General features: G+C 44.8%; 1 protein-coding gene across 2 annotated transcripts; it reads right to left on the reverse strand.

The window, feature by feature from the left end:
* Positions 1 to 2: 2 nt before the first annotated feature.
* Positions 3 to 13221, reverse strand: LOC116942020 (four and a half LIM domains protein 2-like). Of its 2 annotated transcripts, XM_032953538.2 has the most exons (7): positions 13044 to 13221; positions 10135 to 10247; positions 8271 to 8425; positions 6302 to 6488; positions 5758 to 5927; positions 2103 to 2286; positions 3 to 861 (listed from the first exon to the last, which is right to left on the reverse strand). In XM_032953538.2, exons 3-7 carry the CDS (start codon positions 8418 to 8420, stop codon positions 719 to 721), a joined length of 834 nt encoding a protein of 277 aa, XP_032809429.1. In that variant the 5' UTR covers positions 8421 to 8425; positions 10135 to 10247; positions 13044 to 13221; the 3' UTR covers positions 3 to 718. The 2 variants fall into 2 exon arrangements, with proteins under 2 accessions (XP_032809429.1, XP_032809430.1); XM_032953539.2 differs by lacking the exon at positions 10135 to 10247.
* Between the last annotated feature and the right edge of the window lie 3820 nt (positions 13222 to 17041).

Raw genomic sequence — 17041 nt, forward strand, 5'->3', positions numbered from 1 at the left:
CCTTTTTGTTTTTTCCAGTTTCAGACTTTATTGAAAGTGTGGCACACAGACATGCAGTAAAAATGTATATTTGTACTATATACATTTTTGAAATCTCTTTCATGTCATTCCAAATCAATATGCATATTATTGCATGTTAGGCAAATCCCATAACTAGCTGCTTCATATCTGCTTAGAATGAAAATAATATACCGGCTGTAAAACACTCGTTTTAGCCAATACAATGTCAAGTAATGGACTGATGCATCATTAATGTAGTAGAGTTATTGGGATCATTCTTTTTCAGAAACCAACAGATTATATTTTTGCTTCATTGCTGTAACTTTATTTATTTTGCTTTTGTCAATTTAGCGACCCAGACCACTTTTGCAAATGACTCATCCTGGTCTCTCTGAGTTGTCACCTGATTAAACAATATAAACTTCAAATATGGCTTTGGTTTCATCAAATTAAAGTAGTGTCGTTGGTAAAAGATTTACTGAGAATATCAACATCAGTACACATCTTGAAAACATGCAAATGAATTCAACGTGAAATTGTGATTGCACAGCTGCACGTTCATACTTTACGTAAAATTAAACCTTACAAACAGCATTTCAAATAGCATTCCCCGACACAAATACGGCGCATGTCGCATTCCACATGTGCTGCGGTGAGACGGCAACAATGCTTTGCATGCTTTGCAAGTGTTTGTTGCGAATGGCTGCTCGTCTCCATATCACTTGGCGCAGTCGCCGCAGAAGATGTCGTCTCCGCGCGCCACGAAGCCCTTTCCGGCCATGTTCAGGCCACAGCGCTTGCACTTGAAACACTCGGTGTGCCACTCGAGGGAGTCGTGCGTCAAAAATTTCGCTCCCGCAGCTGTGGAAGGCAGAAGGGAAGGAGATGCATTGGGTTTTGGGGATCACAATCGCAACTCCCTGCCTTAACAGCGCTCCCGCTATATTTTTCACCTGATGACGATTGCTTGTGTTGCGATGTAAACGTGATTGTTCTTATTTTTATTATTGTTCTATCTACGTGGCTTTCGATCAATGGCTAGCAAGCCTTTTTTTTTCTGATATCCAGTCTTGTAGGGCTTACGCTTTTATCAGGTTTTCCATATATGAAGTATATAGTTACAAGAACATCTTACTCCGGAATTAGACAATAATTTCGACCTTTATTTCTGGCTGTGGTGGACTGGCAGCAGCTTAATGCATGTTCTGTTCTCCCTTTAATCCGTTTAAATCGTGACGACTGACGGGACCCCACTTCTGGCTGCTGTGCGACTGTGCGTCTTTGATGTTTTCTTCTTAGAAACTTCCTCATTGATCTGGCCCCGTGTGCCACATCGGGCCCTTTGCAGTGAGTACCACGCCTGCCTGGTTGGAACATGACGGTGGCCGTGAGATTGATTAGTGGCGGCACGAGACCCACATGAAGTGGTGAAGCGTGAAGGAGAGACCCAACGTTGTACGCTTCCTCCGCTCTAAAATGCATCGATTTCTGACATCAGCCAAATGTGCGAATCTCGCACTGAATGTGTGAGACTTGAGAGCGATCTGGATCAATGGTGCCCCCAAATGGTCACGCGTACATATCAGAATGGGAATCTTTATTTAGAATGGAGGAATCCGTGGAGCTATGAAGCTCTTTTTCCCACATGTCCAATATGGGGTGGGTCAGCAAGGTACAATAGCGAACGATACAACAGCAAAAACGATCGGAGTACAACGTGGAGAAAATGGTGCGCGAGTCGCTAAATATTAATAAAATAACGGAAGAAAATACTCTTTGGTTCTTTCGGTAAAGTCATCATGTAGGTAGAGAAAAAAAATAGATCACGACGTTTCGATCGCAACACAAACGACCTTCATCAGGTGAGCTTCAGCGGTTTCCCTGCCGTGATTGCCTCGCCTGATGACGAGCCCGCCTGCGTTGCGATCGAAACGTCGCGATTTATTTTATTTTCTACCTACGCGATGACTTTACCGAAAGAGCCAAAAGAGTGTGGATTCCTGCAGTCACGAAAAGCTTCAAATCCAAAAGGAAGAAAAATTCTAAGGCCACGTGTTTTTTTTGTTTTCCCCCCCCACACGCGTGCGCGCGCGGGGTCTTACTGATGGGCTTCCTGCAGCTGGTGCACTTCTTTGAGTACTTCTTCTCGAAGCAGGGCTCGCAGTAGAGCAGCTCGCCACGCGTGCACATGTTCATCCCGGCCAGAGGCGTGTTGCAGCCGATGCACACGAGGCATTCGCGGTGGTAGGTATGCTCCTTGTAGACAACGCCCTTCTCCGTCACCGGCTGCAGGGGGAAAGGGCCATGAATGTAAATGAGCGAGGAGTCTTAAAGGGGCCGTCCATAAATGTGGGGGGTGGGGGGGGGTCAAACATTTGTGACGAGGGGGGGGGGCTGTTTGAGAAATGTGACGTCACATCACAATGCGCAACTTTTAATAAATATAGGCAACATGTTCTACTTAATTAAATAGACTTTTTAAAGAAATGCTTTCTCCTACACCATCAGAGTGCAGCGGCACATTAAATACGCACTACAATGACAATAGTTTAAAGCGATTTGAAGCAGGTTTAAAACAAAAATGGGGGGGGGGGGCAGAGCTTTGTGACGTCATATTTGAGGGGGGTCTGACTTTTTGTGACGCCGTGTGACGAGGGGGGGGGAGGTCAAAAATCGTCCAAAATCGCGTGACGTCATTTATGGACGGCCCCGAAGTAACATACACGGCACCAATACTATACATTGGCGCGAGACCGATACGTTGAGTCTATTAGGAAGGTACTGGAGCTATGCATTTTTAAATCGTCTCGATTGAGAACTCGTTCCTTTGGGACTGCTTCTGTGTGTTTGGTTTGTTGTCCTGCACCCTTGCACCTCCGCTCAGCACGGTTGGCTACGTACGGTGCAAAAGAAGTTCAACATACATACGTGTCCCATTGCCGTCAGAGAATACAGTGATTAACCCCCCCCCCCCCCCCCCCATGCTACCACTATGTATGTTGAAACGTCCCAATGCAGGACTCTCATGAAAAGTCTGGAGATCTTTTGAGACTTTCCCGGATAAAATAAAATAACATTTTGAATACATACGTACACGTGGCAGTCATCCCAAGTATGTCAACCGTTAACACCCGTGTCTGTCACATGACCTACTATCGGCAAGCCTTCCCCATTCTACGTGGCTTCAAAGTGCACCTAGCCTGGCACAAGCGCCACGGCGATATGTGTGTATGCATGTTGAACTTCTTTTGCGCCGTACGTAGCCAACCGTGCTAATCGGAGTTGCGATTGGCACGCAGCAATCCCTTCCACAATCCGGCTGTTTTGGCTCTTTACCTCGATGGGTCTCATCTGAAATAAGCGAACTGACTCACACTCACCGACGACGTGTAACGCAAGGCCCATTATTCAAACGTTAAGAGCATTACTCTTTGGTTTTTTCGGTAAAGTTACGTAGAAATAATAAAAATAAAATAAAATTATATAATAGCATACGACGTTTCGATCGCAACACAAGCAATCATCATCAGGCAGAGGAACACACATAACCGCAGATATATATACAGACCTTAAGTAGGGGGAATTAACACAGATATACCAGGGGACACAGAGAGACGGAACATCACACTAAATCAAACAGGGTTTAGCAAAATTTGGAAACTATATAAAGCAACACAAACGGTCGGTTAAAACACAACGCATGGTTTGGTTGAATACGCTGTTTCAAAGATTGTTAAATTGTAAGTTAAGTGTGAAATTTAACAATCTTTGAAACAGCGTATTCAACCAAACCATGCGTTAATTGTGTTTTAACCGACCGTTTGTGTTGCTTTATATAGTTTCCAAATTTTGCTAAACCGTGTTTGATTTAGTGTGATGTTCCGTCTCTCTGTATCCCCTGGTATATCGGTGTTAATTCTCCCTACTTAAGGTCTGTATATATATCTGCGGTTATGTGTTTCCTCTTGCCTGATGATGATTGCTTGTGTTGCGATCGAAACGTCGTATGCTATAATTTTATTTTATTTTTATTATTTCTACGTGACTTTACCGAAAAATCAAAGAGTAATTCCTGCAGTTACGGAAGCGCCCAATCAAGTTAAGAGCATTGTTTGCCTTGTGCATCATCATATGGCAGTGCGTTGTTAATACGGAATCGTCTCCCAGCAGTGTGACAATGTTACCTTGCGGTTTGCCTCATTCTCAAAAGTTTCAATCGCTTCTCTTACAAACAACAGTGACCATTTTTGATTTAAAGCTTTCGTGACTGCGGGGATTCATATTCTTGGTTCTTCTACGTGACTTTAACGAAAGATATAGAAATAGGTTTTACCCTTTTTATTGGCACAAAAAAACTGACACCTTTATTCAAGGCATCATGTTTGCAATGACCACAACACAAGCAGTCAAAATGCAAACAAAAAAGACAACTCTGATAATAATATGCACTGTCCTTGAATTTGATTGGTCCACACCCGAGACAGCTTTGCTTAGAGCCTAGTCTCCATTGGTGTTGGACCAGAAGACGCCAAAAGGCGTACAACTCAAAAACAGTGCACTATCAGAGTATTGAGGGCTCGGGGTGAGCATTAACATTATGAGACCTCCTTTGCCAGAAACAAGATATAGAAATAGGTTTTACCCTTTTAACTGGCACAAAAAACTGACACCTTTATTCAAGGCATCATGTCTCGGGTGTGGACCAATCAAATTCAAGGACAGTGCATATTATTATCAGAGTTGTCTTTTTTGTTTGCATTTTGACTGCTTGTGTTGTGGTCATTGCAAACATGATGCCTCGAATAAAGGTGTCAGTTTTTTGTGCCAGTTAAAAGGGTAAAACCTATTTCTATATCTTGTTTCTGGCAAAGGAGGTCTCATAATGTTAATGCTCACCCCGAGCCCTCAATACTCTGATAGTGCGCTGTTTTTGAGTTGTACGCCTTTTGGCGTCTTCTGGTCCAACACCAATGGAGACTAGGCTCTAAGAAAAGCTGTCTCGGGTGTGGACCAATCAAATTCAAGGACAGTGCATATTATTATCAGAGTTGTCTTTTTTGTTTGCATTTTGACTGCTTGTGTTGTGGTCATTGCAAACATGATGCCTTGAATAAAGGTGTCAGTTTTTTGTGCCAGTTAAAAGGGTAAAACCTATTTCTATATCTTGTTTCTGGCAAAGGAGGTCTCATAATGTTTACCGAAAGAACCAAGAATAACAGTGACCATCTTCCACTCTAGTCTTATAATCCAGTATACTACTTTATTTGGTGATGCTGACTCGGCAGTGGTGCACAAGCAGAATTTTTAAAACGAAACACATTCGTCAATAACAGTGTGGTCTTAAAAGTACAAAAAACATTGCCCCCAAACGGAGCCCATTATGTCGTTTTTCATTTCATGGCGTCGTGTTATTGACGAATGTGTTTAGCGATCAATGAGAACCCTTTGTGTTCCTACCTTGCATCCAATCTACTACGTCTTTACATCAGTGTTTCCCAATATTCCTAGACTCACGGACCACTGTCATCCCTCAATATATTGGCGGACCACCATGCAGAAGAAGTACTGTGTATGGTGTTTTGTGGTGAAGAAGAAGAAGAAATCACAGCAATCGTAGCATCTGCACCAGTTTGGCATGCGACTTCCCACGGCCACGTGGACTCCCCGGTGGCTCGCGGGCCATGGGTTAGCGACCACCTTGCCCTACGCAGTGGAGCGGCCACTCCTTGAACCTATCGGCCACCCGACTTGGCGCACCTTGTGGCAGGTGAAGCAACGCGTGGCGGTCTTCTTCTCGTTGCAGGACACGCAGTAGATCTCATCACCGTGCGGCACAAAGCTCTTGGTGCCGATGGTTTCCATGCAGCGGGCGCACGCGAAGCAGCGCTCGTGCCACGTGCGGCCTTTGTAAGCCACCTTGGCGACACCTTTGACAGTGTTCGGCCACCAGCGGATGGGTGGGGGGGTGTGGACGCAGCGAGATGGAGAGGAGTTGGGAACAAAGGATGGAGGTGAGACAGAAATCGAGTGATGTGAGAGACGTAGAACGAGGACAGATAAAGGTGAGACACGTTCATTTGTTTTTGTGCTTTCGTGTGAATTGGATTTTTATGTTTATTAGCAACGGAATTCAAGTTGATAATTGATGCGTCCCCAATTTATATAAAAAATATATATATACATATATATGTAACGAACCTGCCGCGGTGTAATGTATGCACGTTGAACTTCTTTCGCGCCGTACGTAGCCAACCGAGCTAATCGTAGGTGCGGGCGGGGCGAGGGGGTGTAAGGCGTTCACCTTCGCGGATACCGCGCTTGCAGCTCACGCACGAGTCCCCCATGTCTCCTGCAGGCGATGTCGCGCAAGTCTTGCAGACGATCTCCTTTCCCTCGAGAAGGTACTCGGTGGCGGCTCCGATGGGCGTCGCGCACTCACTGCACTTGAAGCAGCCTTCGTGCCAGTGGAGGTTGTCGAGGCTCAGCTTCTGCACATCACCGCCGTCATCGACCACCGCACGGCCGATCGAGCGTCGTGAGTTCGGAACCACAAGAGGCTAGACGAGCGAGATGGTTTCGCGGCGGTGGTCGAAAGCAATTCAAGGCGCTTCACATCCTCCTGCCCTGTGAGTCTCTTTTTAGGTTTGATATTCGTTTTATATAAAAGTGCTTTACGTAGTGGGCCACAAAGATGCCGCATTGACAAGTTTGACCAAACATCTGCATGTTTTGTTTTACGTACTACATACATATGAAATGTGTGTTACAGAACGCAACTTTCATAAATTCACAGATATGTGAATGCGATCAAACGGTACGCACCTCTGCCACTCTTTGCTTCTTGTTGTCTAGGGTCGCACATTTATTGTGTGTAGGATGAATGAATACGGTACACCAAACATCACAGCGCTCACATATATAGGACACCTCTACAGGGTAAATAATAATACTATCAAATGTAAAACACATGCTTGGCTAGAAGTTGTCCTCTCACCTCTCTGGTCCTTACATAAGACATTGCTTGTGTTTTTTTAGACAAATAACTAACGTCTTCACCCCGTATCCGTAATTTGCATACATCTAAATGCACCTTCATTGTGGCATTGATGCCACTTCATCTTAGAGCTGCTATAAAAACGATCAGCGATTTGCAATATTCAGTTCAATGTCTGTGGGCAGATTGTGGAGACTGGCTGGATCTGGTGGCCGAGTCAGTTACGGATGGAATTTATCAGCAGGACCTCCACGAGTGCTGCAGCTCTGCTGTTACGGACATGGGCAGCTGGAACATAAATAATGTGATGTGTGTGAAGGGACGAGGTGGAAGGGAGTGGGACATCTGCGGCTTTGTGAGCAATTAAAGAAATGAAAATATCACCTATTTCTAGTTGCTACGTCAGCACATATAAATAGCCTGCTTCATATACATACAAGGGCATTAAATGTACACCGTGCGTGTTTGGGACGGTGTGCATTGTGTACACAGGGATCAGGACCTATACCCCCCACGTTATAAACACGCTTGCGATGATGGAGTGCACTCATGCATGGGGGTGATGGCTCTGGTGGCTTAGAAGGCATGAGTGGGTTGAATGCAGGTCCTTGGGTTTTTCAAAGGATACGGACCAGCATGCAGCATGTGTTCACCACGTGAAACGTGCATTTAGGACAGGGTAATAGTGATGCATTCGTGTACCAATGTGTGTGTATGTGTGTGTATCTCGGTGCTCGCTAACAGCACTTGCCACAACAGTCTGTTAAGGCTATACGAGAGACCTTTGTCTTTTGTGCATCTCGGTCTTGGGTGGGGAGCGGTGGTACAACGGTTAGCGTGCTGCGGTACGAACCTGGCGGCCAGAGTTCGATTGCGGCTCACTGCCAACACCAGTGACGAATGTGTGAACCGATACTGGGCCTCCCCTAGGTCGACTCAGCCTCAAATGAGTACCTCGTGTGCAGTGTAAACATCGCCACTGGGGAGTCAAAGGCGGCCAGGCGTGGTGGTTCTGGCCACCCACCCGCTCGTGTGCCGTGCCGGCCCTCATTGGTACCCGCTAACAGCACTTGCCCCAACAGTCTGTTACGGCTATAATACGGAGGTTTGCTTGCTGGGTGCGAATGCCTATGCATGGATTAACGCTGGTGCCTGGCCTGAAGCGTGTACGTCCATGTTCGTGTGTGTGTGTGTGTGTCTTGGTGCTGTGCTTGCGTTTCTGGGGTTGTTTGTGCGCGCGCGCGCGCGCGCGTGTGCGTGTGTATGCTCGCGTTACCCGGGTGCCTGGACCGATGGTTTTGCCACAGCCCACGCACAGGAATGAGAAGAGCTTTGTAAAGCACTCGGTGCAGTACGGCTTGCACTCCCTAAGCACGTACTCCTTACCGACGAGCGGCGTCACGCAGTGCTCGCAGCGCTCCGACATTTGCGCTGGACACGCGCGCCCGCACACACAACCAACGCGCACACCGTGAGACGAAAATATGCAAAGCCACCATGCATTTTGGCGTCCGTGATCCGGCTGTCATTCACTTTCACGAAGGTATGCCAACGTTGGCACGCGTAGCATTCGACTGTGTTTTAAGCACCACAGTCAGTCACCCTGTTCCAAACTTAATTTCACTGGGCGCAGACAGCCTATGGCGGTTTAATAATTATTCGGGTCACTGCAATAGAAATAAAGAAAACAACTGAAGGTTGCTTCATTGCAATTGAACGCTGTTTAGAGAGGTGAAGTTCGACCTAATTTCACGTGAAAGTGATGAGGGTCGGACAGGACGCTTTATATTTGGCGATTTTGTAGACTTTGGCCACGTGGCCCCTCCTGCACACGCGGACACACGTACCGGTGGGGGGGGGGGGCAGTGTATGGCAATGGAGCATGCATGGCATGGCAAGAGTTACAACTTACAAGCGCAAGGACTTATAAGTTGAGCTGTGTTAACGAATTGAGGCCAGTCAGTGGATAGTACAAGAAAACAAATCAGTGGCCGTATGTTTTTTTCATAAGAGTTGCTGAGCACAGGGCCAAAGGTTCAGCAGCAAACAGCACCATTGAAGGTGTGATAGGTAAGAGTTAATGCGTTTATAGACTTCAGTGAGTTTATAAGCCACTACTTTATTGAGTCTCACCCCTCTCACCACTTGAACATTTTAGGAGTGTCGTCTCGACTCCAGTTGAAATTCTCGAAGCACAACGCTGATATTCAGCCCCCCGTGCCACCCCCCCTTGAACATATCGCATACGTCAGTTGAACACGTGGTAGGGCTTTCGCGACCAATATTATTCATAATAAAGGTTTTTGGGTTAGATCGCGTTATTATAAATGTGTCGTAACCCTCCACCACCCGACACGGCCAATCAGCAAAAAAAGTGTCACGTTGACAAAAGACAAAATAGTTCACAACTTTAGCCCACCGGTGTGTTGAAGCGTTAATGCTGTGGATTCACTCTTCAACACACCGGTGGGCTAAAGTAGTGAAATATTTTGTCTTTTGTCAACGTGACACTTTTTTTGCTGATTGGCCGTGTCGGGTGGTGGAGGGTTACGACACATTTATAAATAACGCGATCTAACCCAAAAACCTTTATCATGAATATCGCGTACGTGATGATTTTTGGCGTGATCTGGAGTAGGGTTTCTGAGGTACGTGATCTCATTGGATTTAAATTGAACTGCATTCAAAGATTATGCGCACTCTGCGGCAGCCAGCAAAGGTCAGGCTGAAAGTTGCCTCGCGTTTGGTCACGGCCAGACTGACTGGCATTCGTTACACAGCCTCAAACCGTGGCATCAATAACAGTGCCGATGATGGTAAACACGCTGAACAGTGAAACGTACAGATGCACAATATTCTCGGTGGTTCAAAATACAAAACACATGCGTGGCAACACACATGTGTTTTTTTTGTACACACAAACACACAAATTCCTTCACTCTCCACCAACAACTTACAGGCAACGTGGACTCGGAGCGATCTTAAGTTTTTTGTGTGGACGGCCGATCATAGTGTCGGCCAAAAGTATAAATGCAACAAAGTCCACGAGCCCAAAATTAATATGCACACTTATTGTATGAACGTTTAGGGATTAAACGGTTAGCTTTGCTTGTTATGGAATGAGCTGTGATCAGATTTACGTATTGAGGTCTCATGTTTGTGGTCGTTTAGGAAGTGCAGTCCAGAGGAGTCATAGCAGCAGACTGTTTTGTTGGAGGCGTTTGGTCTTTGGGTTCGGCTGTGAAGAGCGTGGCTCGAGGAGAATGTGGAAACGGGAGTGGGGGGGGGGATGTGGGAAGTGGGGGACGTGACGTGACGCTTGTTTCTAAATTTGCCCTCATCCTGATCATTTGCAAACACACTTGGCTCGCCTCTCAATGGAAGCCTATTTCAACTCTCATGGGGTGTGCAAATGTGCCTCGCCACATGGCGATAGAAAGGAATTTACTTTTAAATGTAATGTAAATGTTTATGGTTGTGTGAAAAAAGGATTCACGTTATTGCACGGTGAGTTTTTTTTCTCTCTACCAGAGTGTATCTATGCCTGTGAAATATATTCAGAGTTTGTTTGTGTATATACTTATTTTGTTGGTACGTAAATATAGGGATTGCATGTGTGAAAGACAAACAAGATGAGGTGCAGTGTTCTGGTATAATCACCAGTAATGGATTTTCAGTTTACATTCATGTACCTAACTTAACCGAATTATTTTATTTGTGACAAAGATAAAAACATACGTTCCACCAGTACCATCATCCGTGCGATTCTGTGAGAATAGCATCTTAGAAAAAACGATGTAATTTGTCGTATGGCTGGTCTGTTTCATTTTCCATAATGAAGCGATCATGACAGATTGTGACATTTGATCCATTGCCACAGCGTTGGGATGTTTTGAATGCTCCCGTTGCCCTTCACGAGGCCCTCTTTCCCTGGCACACGCTCATGGATCTTGTTTGCTTTTTTTAAAAGAGTGGAATCAGAAACTGGATTCTGTCCTCTCACCTTCCAACCACACCCTGACACCTCATAACTCCAACTGTCTCCACATGAATCGCGGGGCCATAAGAATCCCCTCCTCTGAGACTCGATACAATTCTACTTAATGTTTGTGCCCACATGACTCTAGGCGAGTTTATGGTGACAATTCATTTTCATCATATGTGAATAGCACATTTCACGGAAAATGGCATTGGCCTACGAAAATCGTACACGCAATGTCTGCAGATTCTTCTAAAGCTTCAAGAAGTTATATATCTCTATCGTTCTCATCTCTCTCATCTCTTTATCTCGTAACTTTCTATCTCATCACTCAATCTCATCCGTTTATCTCATCACTTACTCCCAAAAAAAGTATCTCACAACTTAATATCACTACTTTATTTATCTCTCTCACTCTCGATGCAGTCGTGTAGAGTTTCCAGATACGATTCGTGGATAGCCAAAATCGCAGAAAGCAAATTCGTGAATATCGAGGAAATGCTGTATCTGCAGTGGCGACGGTGGCCTTTCGAGATCAGCGATGAGGTGCAATGCCTTTTTTTAAATAATGGACAATCCGTTTCATTGACGAGTGACTTGTGCATAGCCACATGAAAGTTGACTGCAGTGTTATCGGTGGTTTCTGGAGAAAAAAAAAGCCATGAATATATTTCCATGTGAACACCACCTCGTCCGGATTAGAATGTTTTTCAAGATCGAGGACATCTTATCTGATTGCGACAAGGTGAATCTGTCTTGTGTTGCTGGAACCTCAGCTGTTGGCACCAGTCCCACGATGCAGTGCGGTTAGAAACCCGACTGTTCCCTCTATCGCTCCACATAGCGTGTACCACTTCTGGGACCTGATGCAGTAACTTTATGCTCATGTATTTGCTCATTCAACAATAAAGGCTTATTTAAAGTGACCATATCTCCATGAAATAAAATCCCAAAGAACTACGAAAAACATCCTTGAGACCTCTGGGATCTATGACGGGTTTTTCGTTACGTCTTGTGAGGGTTTGATCTCTGGTTGGTTAGTCCACCACAAAATCCTAGGCAATGGCTTTTTCATACATGTAAATTTAATATATGAATAATACATCTAAGAAACGTTAAACCCGTCCTCTATTATACATATACAACATAAATTGTGTATATGTGTACATAAATTGCACATACATACTTTCACTCTACAGTATTCAATATGTACATGTGCAGCCGTTTTGTCAGTCCACTGCTGAATGAGGATCTTGGGGGTTATATGACCATATCTGACCACTCTAGTCAGTATGGGTTGAAGGCAAGGAACATAGACGGACGAGCATAGAAGTACAGCACAACAGTGGATTTTGCTGCATTGCCGTCTGTTGCCCACAACGAAGCCCAGTAAGCCGGAGAAGAGCCTGTCTGTGCCTGGTGGTCACCCATCCAAGCATTCTTGGTGATTTGATCGTGGGCAGTATTTAATATAAACCATATTAAATAAATCTTCCATTGATTAAAATGTAATGAAACAGTAAACATACCGAATATTAAAACAGCACAGTGCATGTATTGTATTTTCATGTCGGTGACATTTAAAACATGGTATATTTTACATGAAAAAATAACAGTAGAAATAAAGATGAAAATAGTACAACACGTACATTTCTGTATCATATGGCTAATATTGTATGTAGACATTCCACAAATGCTTAAAGCACTGCCTAACAATTGTTCAGGACACTATCTTTACATTTTCTGACAATCTTATATGCACATGTGTCAAAATATATTTTTCCTCTCTGCAAATATATAAGATGTGTTTAAGCACCGTGATATCAATATTAGTGACAAAGCATCTTGGAAAATAATATATTCACTATCCAACAAATTATCTTCCATTTAAATTCATAACATTTTAAAATATATTACCATCAAAAAGTGAAGAGTATATAGTCACGTCACTTTTAAAACATAACAAACTTTATCAAACAGATATATTTTTAAAACCCCCGGTAGATGCTTGCATACATGTTGTAAGAGGGTTTCTGTCAACGAGAGTTTATAGGAGTCGCAAGGATCTACCTGTTGGTTCGGAAGCGCTTCGACGAGGTGGGGTGACTGCTTACTTGCTGCTGCTGCTGCTGCTCCTGCTGGTGTGAGTTTCGCGCTCCCGCCTCGCTTTAAAACCCAGTCGGTGACCCGTCGCAACCTCCCCTCCGATTGGACCAGTGGGGGCAGGCAGCTGTGAGGCTGTTAAGAGAGCCTGACTCACCGCCCATTCGCATCCGTGCAGATAGGGCATACTGGTCACAATCACCCATGCTAAAATAAGCCGAACGCACCCCCCGCGTTTAATGTTTTGTTTGGCGTTGCCTCCCGAATGGATTTGTTTTTATTGTGAGGACTGTTCATAATTACCGTGGAGTTTTAGCTTATGTAGGGAATTAGAACGATGCTGCTCGTGCGAACGAATTTACCTGTGCAATTAAATAATCAGATTTGATAACAGAAAGCGTACTCGCAACTATCAAACTATGATTGTGAATTGTGATTGTACATTGTTGTACAAAAGAGTTTTGATTATATTATTGTTTGCTGATCATTACTTGTGAGCGTTATGTCATGTTTCGTATGAAAATGTTACGCATTATTATTGACAAGATGTTTTTCTCATTGTATTCATCTCTGATTCGCACAACTCTGGAGCTGCAGCTGACTTGCAATAAATATAAGGCTGTCCAAAGTGAATAATTTTCAGCTATAATACGTCGTTTCTTAAAACCCACCGTGAATACCCAAGTGAATACATTTCAAAATCAAATACCACTGAAGCCCTCCCCTCCGTATTTCAAATTGACACTATCCAGCAACCGAAAGTATTTTTCTGCTGTGACTTTATGAGAGCCATGTTTGGAGTGGTGTGGTGTTTGGTTTTATAACAGGCGGCTGATCCGTCCAAGAATACTTTCCATCTGACTTGTCACCGCAAAAGAAGAGGCGTTATTCCAGGACCAAAATAAAGACCACCAAAAATACCACAACCTATCCTGCAGTGCATGAAAGGACGAAACCATGTAAAAAAAACACACACACGCGCACAAATTCTCCACATGCACAACAAAACTCCACCGCATGCTGTAACGCTCCGCGTATGCTGCGTGTGTAACACTTGCAGTGGCAACAACAACATGAAAGTGTGCGCATCTTCATACATTTACCACACCCACGTTCCCTTCCTTATTTCCCCATGCTTCCCTTCTACCTCCAACACCCCCTCTCCACACATTGCAGCTGTCCCTCTCTAGGGGTCCTGGTGTGCAACGCGTCCCACATTCTGATGGCAGGGAACGCACCGTGTGTCTTTAACTTGGATTCGGTGCGCAACATTAATCGTATCTAATGACAAATGGGGGGGGCGGGGGGGGGGGGTACTCCACACAGGGCCGCCCCTTAGGGGGCATGTGAGGCTCGGGACAAATCACAGTTTGTGTCTCCCCCCCCCCCTCCACCCGGCACCTTCAAACTTAACCGGAATTATTGCATCTGACACCGTCCCGATTCGCCGTACCCTTGGGACGGCTCTGATGCTACGTCAAGCCAGGCCAACCATGGTGGAGAGTGTGTGTGGGGGGGAGGGGGGGTATCAGTGGCGCGGTGGTTTGCGCACTGCACTATGAACCGCATGGGGACCTGAATTTGATTCCTGGCTACGGCTAACATCAGTTGCGAGTGATATCTGAACCTGTCCTGGGAACCCCTCCCCCCCCGCCCTCTTCACTGATCAGTGTGAAGTATCATTAACCTCATCACCCACACAGCGCTGAGAGGTCGTCATCCATCAGTGGATTGATAAAAGCTGGACCTTACAATACATGTATATCACGACCTTCATCTTAACCTCTTATAAAGAGAGCAACCCAGCACTTCCGTTTAACACGTAGGCTTTCGCGACCAATATCATCCATAATCGAGGTTTTTTGGGGTTAGATCACGTAAATAAAACCCAGCACTTGCGATAAACGAGGTTGGCTATGTACGGTGCGAATGAAGTTGAACGTACATATACTGCATATTGATATGTTTCCAACTTTAGTTTCGTTGACATTTATTTGGCCTGTTCACCCGCGTAAGTGCTTATATTTACAAGGTACTGAAGAGTTTTAAAAGCCATCACTCTATCTGAACATGTCAGCCAACTCTGTCGACATAAAACTGAGCTGGGCAATAAACGACTGGCAGGGATGATGATTTGGGGGTACAATTATCCGTGACATGTTTGTCTACTAGTAGCAGGTAAATGTAAGAATGCAATTTAATTCTCTAGTAACTGAATTTTCAGGTCACTGGCTGGGAATATATCACCGGCGAGTAAGGCAATACAAAACAAAGCAATAACTACTGTTTGGTTCTTTGGGTAAAATCACGTAGAAAGAATATAAATTTAATAATAGAATACGACGTTTCGATTGCAACACAAGCAGTCGTCATCAGGCAGAAAACAAACCTCGTGAACTTAGAAATACAATGCAATCCAACACAGAGAGACGGCTAACACAACAGTCAACACCCCACCTAGTTGATTACGTTCTTCCAAAGACTGCTAAATTTGAGAGAGAGAGACAAAACACAGGCACGGGGACACACAGACAGACACAAGCAGAGAGAGACAATACAGAGACATACAGTCATGAAAGCTTCAAATCATGTTTGAACCACCTCTACGGGCAGGATTTAAGTTTGTTTTCTCTCGCTCTGTGTGTCTTTGTTTGTCAAATTTCACACTTAACTTCTAATTTAACAATCTTTGGAGAACATAATCAATCAGGCGATGCGTTAACTGTATGTTAGCCGACTCTCTGTGTGGCATTGCATTACATTTCCAAAAAAAATTCTAAGTTTGTTTTCTCAAACTGCCTATTTCTCTCTCTAAAATTTACCAGGCTCTCATAGGTCCATTCGCTCTTTCTCTCCCCCGCCGCAGAGGGTTGGATTTCCACTCAACTCTTACATAAAATTTACCGGACTTGCTGGGTCTTTCTCTCCCCCTGCCACCGCGGGGTGGATTTCCACTCAACTCTCTCTAAAATGTACTGGACTTGCTGGGTCTTTCTCTCCCCCGGCCGCAGCGGGGTAGATTTCCACTCAACTCTCTCATTGACATGCTAATTTCTCTGCTCCAGCAGACCCACTTCTCTCTCTGCCCCCTCCCTCTCTATTTAAGGCCTCGGCACAGAGACGTTGGGTCTCTGTGTATCTATGTTGTGTGTCTCCTCTCTGTGTGTCTCTGTGTTGTCTCTCTCTCTCTCTCTGCTTGTGTGTCTGTCTGTGTGCCCCGTGTCTGTGTTTTGTCTCTCTCTAAAATTTAGCAATCTTTGTAAGAACGTAATCAACCAGGTAAGGTGCTGACATCACCTGGAATGGTACTTTCTACAAACAAAATGAAGGTATGCTCATGGGTTCCCCCTTATCACCAGTGATAGCGAATATTTTCATGGAGAAATTTGAAACAGATGCCATCCAGACATCCACCCTACGTCCTTCCTTGTGGAAGAGATATGTAGATGACACTTTCGTCATTTGGCCACATGGTCTGCCAGCATTGAACCAATTTCTCAACCACATTAATTCCATACACCCATCCATCAAATTCACCATGGAAGTGGAGAAGGATGGTAAGCTATTATTCCTGGATGTTTTGTTTGAGAAGAGGCCCGACGGCTCGTTGGGACACTCTGTCTACAGGAAAGCCACCGACACAGATTCCTATCTGAAACCTGATTCCCACCACCACCTGGCACAGAAGAATTCCCTCATCAAAACACTACACCATAGTGCCCACTGCATTTCTGACCAACACCACCTAGCCAGTGAACTGGAACACGTACACCAGGCCCTCAAGATAAATTAGTACTCAGACCGCATTATTCGCAAAGCTGTTGCTCCAACCATGGGGAAACAACCCCCTGAGATGCCGATCAAAACCATCACGTTACCATACATAGCAGGTGTTACCAAAAAGATTTCCAAAATCTTAAACAAACACAAGATCCAAGTCCGATTCAATACAGTACACAAAATCG

Source organism: Petromyzon marinus, chromosome 13 (genome assembly GCF_048934315.1).
Source record: "Petromyzon marinus isolate PM22_M1 ecotype Great Lakes invasive population chromosome 13, UKy_Petmar_22M1.pri1.0, whole genome shotgun sequence".
NCBI lineage: Eukaryota > Metazoa > Chordata > Hyperoartia > Petromyzontiformes > Petromyzontidae > Petromyzon > Petromyzon marinus.